At 40.4% G+C, this 4,147-nt stretch overlaps 1 protein-coding gene across 1 annotated transcript in view; it reads right to left on the reverse strand.

Annotated features, from left to right (window-relative positions):
• LOC106878751 (E3 ubiquitin-protein ligase COP1) overlaps positions 1-4,147 on the reverse strand; it is a 49,260-nt gene that overhangs the window by 5,392 nt on the left and 39,721 nt on the right. Inside the window, exons 13-15 of the mRNA XM_014928071.2 lie at positions 3,776-3,858; positions 2,227-2,335; positions 951-1,032 (exon numbers count right to left, since the gene is read on the reverse strand). Of these exons, the coding sequence (XP_014783557.2) occupies positions 951-1,032; positions 2,227-2,335; positions 3,776-3,858 (274 nt within the window). The remainder of the gene's footprint in view (positions 1-950; positions 1,033-2,226; positions 2,336-3,775; positions 3,859-4,147) is intronic.

Consider the following 4,147-nt stretch of genomic DNA (forward strand, 5'->3'; position numbering starts at 1 on the left):
TGCTACTGCTATTTAGCAAAGGAAAAAGAATTAACAGCATCCTGCCCAGGCAAACTGCATCCTCTGACAGGTGTCTTCAGGTTGTCAGATTGATTGTGGTGGCACGTAAAAGCACCCACTACACTCTCGGAGTGGTTGGCGTTAGGAAGGGCATCCAGCTGTAGAAACTGTCAAATCAGATTGGAGCCTGGTGTAGCCATCTGGTTTCACCAGTCCTCAGTCAAATCGTCCAACCCATGCTAGCATGGAAAGCAGACGTTAAACAATGATGATGATGATGGTGATGAATCCCTGTTGTAAGGTAGCTGATATTGCAAAGCTACACCAAATGAGTCAGAGTATGTCTGTGGCATATCTCTGTCAACTTGGCTACTATGGCAGAGCAGAGAGAAGGAAACCACTTCTTCAACCAGAAATGAAAGGGAAAACATCTTTCAGAACTGATGGAGTCTATTTACTTTTGAGGTGTGTGCATATGTGAGAGAGAGAGGATGTTAAGAGGAAAGAGGGAAAAGAAAGGCTGTCGAGATATAGGAGGGAGGATGTAGAGCAATGGTGAAGTTGGAGAAGCAGAAGTAATAATAGTGAAATACAGGGTGAAAAGAGCAGATGAAATACGAGGTATATGTAGTGAGAAATGAAGTAGATGAGATTAAATGTGTGAAGAGAGAGAGAGAGAGAGGGAGACAGATAAGGAGACAGAGGGTGATATTGGAGATGCAGAAAGAGAGAGGATATTGTTAAAGTGATAAACAGAGAGGAGGTAGTGTTGGAGAGAGAAACAGGAATATAGAAAACAGTGAGAAGGGGGACATGAGAAACTGCAAATTTATTGTAAAATAAGATAAGGTACATTGGAACATTAATGATACATTTAGGGGTACATCAGTGTGTTTATGAAAGAAAGATGTGGTGGCTTACATCCATGCATCAAAGACAGCCAATCTTACCTTTTGAATCATCTGAACCTGACGCTAACAATTTGGGGTCCATCCGGTTAAAATCCACACTCCAGCACCTTTTCTCATGTTCCTTTGGAGAGAAAGGAGACAGAATTGAGAGACAGAGGAATGAACAGACACACAAACTAACAGAGAAAGGGAAGCGTACTGAGAGACAGGGACATGTAACAAACAATGCAACATCACTCACACTGACACGAAGAAAGAAGACAGTATTAAGAGACAAATGAATAAATCGGCAATTAGACATTTTTGACATAATCACAGAGATAAACATATAGGGATCAGCATGAGTTGTTAGAATTAGTAGTTCTGTGACTGCTATTTCTAAATTTTCAGTATGTTGGTGAAGCAACTCATGCTGATCCCTATATGTTTATAATTATAAATGTTTTACCGATAAAGGTTTTTTTGCATACTGAACTACTTGGCAAAATTGTTAATTATTAATTTTATTAACTAATTGGCAATTCCCTGCCCTATATCTATAATCACAGAGATACACAGAAGAAAGATAGAGAGCCAATATCTAGGCAGTGGTCAGACGTCACCTACAGACAATGGGGAGTCATGGTGAAAATGGTGATGAATTGACAAGGTTGCTACAGCACTGGACATATTGCATTTGCAGCAGCAGTTCTGACAGTACTGAGTTGAAATCACATCAAAGTTAGCTTTGTCTTTCATCCTTTTGAGATCAACAAAAAAAGGACTAATCTAAGGTGGTGGATTGACAGAACTGTAAGAATGTTGAACTAGATGTCTTGTGGTGTTTGTTTTGGCTATTTACATTCTGAGTTCAAATCCCACTGTAGCCTACATGGGTAATCATCATCATCATCATCATCGTTTAACGTCCGCTTTCCATGCTAACATGGGTTGGACGATTTGACTGAGGACTGGTGAAACCAGATGGCTACACCAGGCTCCAATCTGATCTGGCAGAGTTTCTACAGCTGGATGCCCTTCCTAACGCCAACCACTCCAAGAGTAAATCCAAATAAAGTATATCTGTCACCCAATTTAACATCACAAACTGGCACCTTGGGTGCCTTTAACAGAATCAACTCTGCAGTAAACATTCAAGCCAGGTTACCAATTTGAAGACAGAATACCTCTTTTCCCCGTCTTGGAGGCCCTGTAAAGTGTCATAGGCACTGCCTACACTCCTGGCTAAATGATTTTAAAAAAAATTCAAACCCACAATCAGATATGCAAGACAATTTTTTTCTTCTGTAAATAAAGAGTTAAGGTAGGTTCTTACCTGGAAAACCCTGGTTTTTGTTCCATGAAAAGCATCCCAAAGCGTAACGGTACCTTCGTAATCAGAACTGGCCAACATACTTTTGTGATAGGAACTCCAGGTAACACAGCTACAACAGAGTTAAATAACGAAAATAACAGCTTATCCAAACAAGCAATGCAAAAGAAACAATGTTAATCCATTCATCTTCTCCACCCACTAATCCTGAGTGGCTCATCAAGATATTACCCTCAGACACCTCCTCCATAGGGTCCTATCAGAAGCAACTGTCATTACACTTTCCTGCTTGATTCCCATGTGTGATTGACTAAGAGGTGGTTATTATCCAACCATCTCATTCTTGGTCTACTCAAAGGTCTCTTACCAGTTAGCCTGGCTTGAAAAATCAGTTTGTGACATTCTAGCCATATATTTGTTGTACCAGAGCAGTGACCTCTCAACATGGAGAAGTAACATACAAATCCATTGTGTGCATGACTGATCATTAATATCTCTGATACTGAAAACATGACTACACAACATAGCTTCAATAAATTGGTCAGTTGTCCGAACTTGCTGTTTAACTGCCAGCTGAACAAAAGTAAGTGCACACACAAAGGATAACAGTAGCAGTTCAAAGACATATCATCATCATCATAATCCATTATACACAATGAAAGCAACATCAGATTAAAATAGCCATCTGGTATCATATTTAATGTAAATATATCATGAAAGGCAAGTTAACTGTAGCATTTGTTCTGAAATACTATCTCTTATGGACTTGCTGTATTTGAAAACAATATATATATAGGCGTAGCAGTGGCTGTGTGGTAAGTAGCTTGCTTACCAACCACATGGCTCTGGGTTCAGTCCCACTGCGTGGCACCTTGGGCAAGTGTCTTCTACTATAGCCTTGTGAGTGGATTTGGTAGAAGGAAACTGAAAGAAGCCCGTCATATATATGTATATATATATGTATGTATGTCTGTGTTTATGTTTGTGTGTCTTTGTTTGTCCCCCCACCATCGCTTGACAACCGATGCTGGTGTGTTTACATCCCCGTAACTTAGTGGTTCGGTTAAAGAGACCGATAGAATAAGTACTAGGCTTACAAAGAATAAGTCCTGGGGGTCAATTAGCTCGACTAAAAAGGCAGTGCTCCAGCAGGGCCACAGTCAAATGACTGAAACAAGTAAAAGAGTAAAAGAGAATATAATGGAAGCAGATGAAATCAAACAACAGCAACTGGTGAGAATGTAGAGAGCAGTGAGTACATACCATTGACAATACCCAACAACGCAGAAATGTGTATCAGGCATACTCTCTAGCTGCTGCTGCAAGGATTTTCGTCTGCCACTGCTACATTTGTCTATGGTCGAGTGCTCTTTCCGTTACCAACCCTTATGTTTCCGAGTAAGGCAATATTTTCCCTCTAACCAGGAACGTTTTAACAATAAGAAAATCCACCCCACATCATCAAATTCCATCAATTAACAAAAAAGACAGACAACACCCAATCTCTTCATTCTCAAAAACGACTTGTCAAAAGTTGCAGAATGGAACAAACCTTATCTTGGAATTGCAGACCATTTCATGGACTGGGTAATGTATGTCAACCACATCTTTTATTACAGCCTCATATTCAAAGACCTGAGAGTAAAATAGATCAAAAGATTTTTGTATTAAATCATCATCATCATCATCATCATCATCATCATCATTTAACGTCCGCTTTCCATGCTAGCATGGGTTGGACGATTTGACTGAGGACTGGTGAAACCAGATGGCTACACCAGGCTCCAGTCTGATTTGGCAGAGTTTCTACAGCTGGATGCCCTTCCTAACGCCAACCACTCAGAGAGTGTAGTGGGTGCTTTTACGTGTCACCCGCACGAAAACGGCCACGCTCGAAATGGTGTCTTTTATGTGCCACCCGCAC

Source organism: Octopus bimaculoides, chromosome 21 (genome assembly GCF_001194135.2).
Source record: "Octopus bimaculoides isolate UCB-OBI-ISO-001 chromosome 21, ASM119413v2, whole genome shotgun sequence".
In the NCBI taxonomy this organism is placed as follows: Eukaryota; Metazoa; Mollusca; class Cephalopoda; order Octopoda; family Octopodidae; genus Octopus; species Octopus bimaculoides.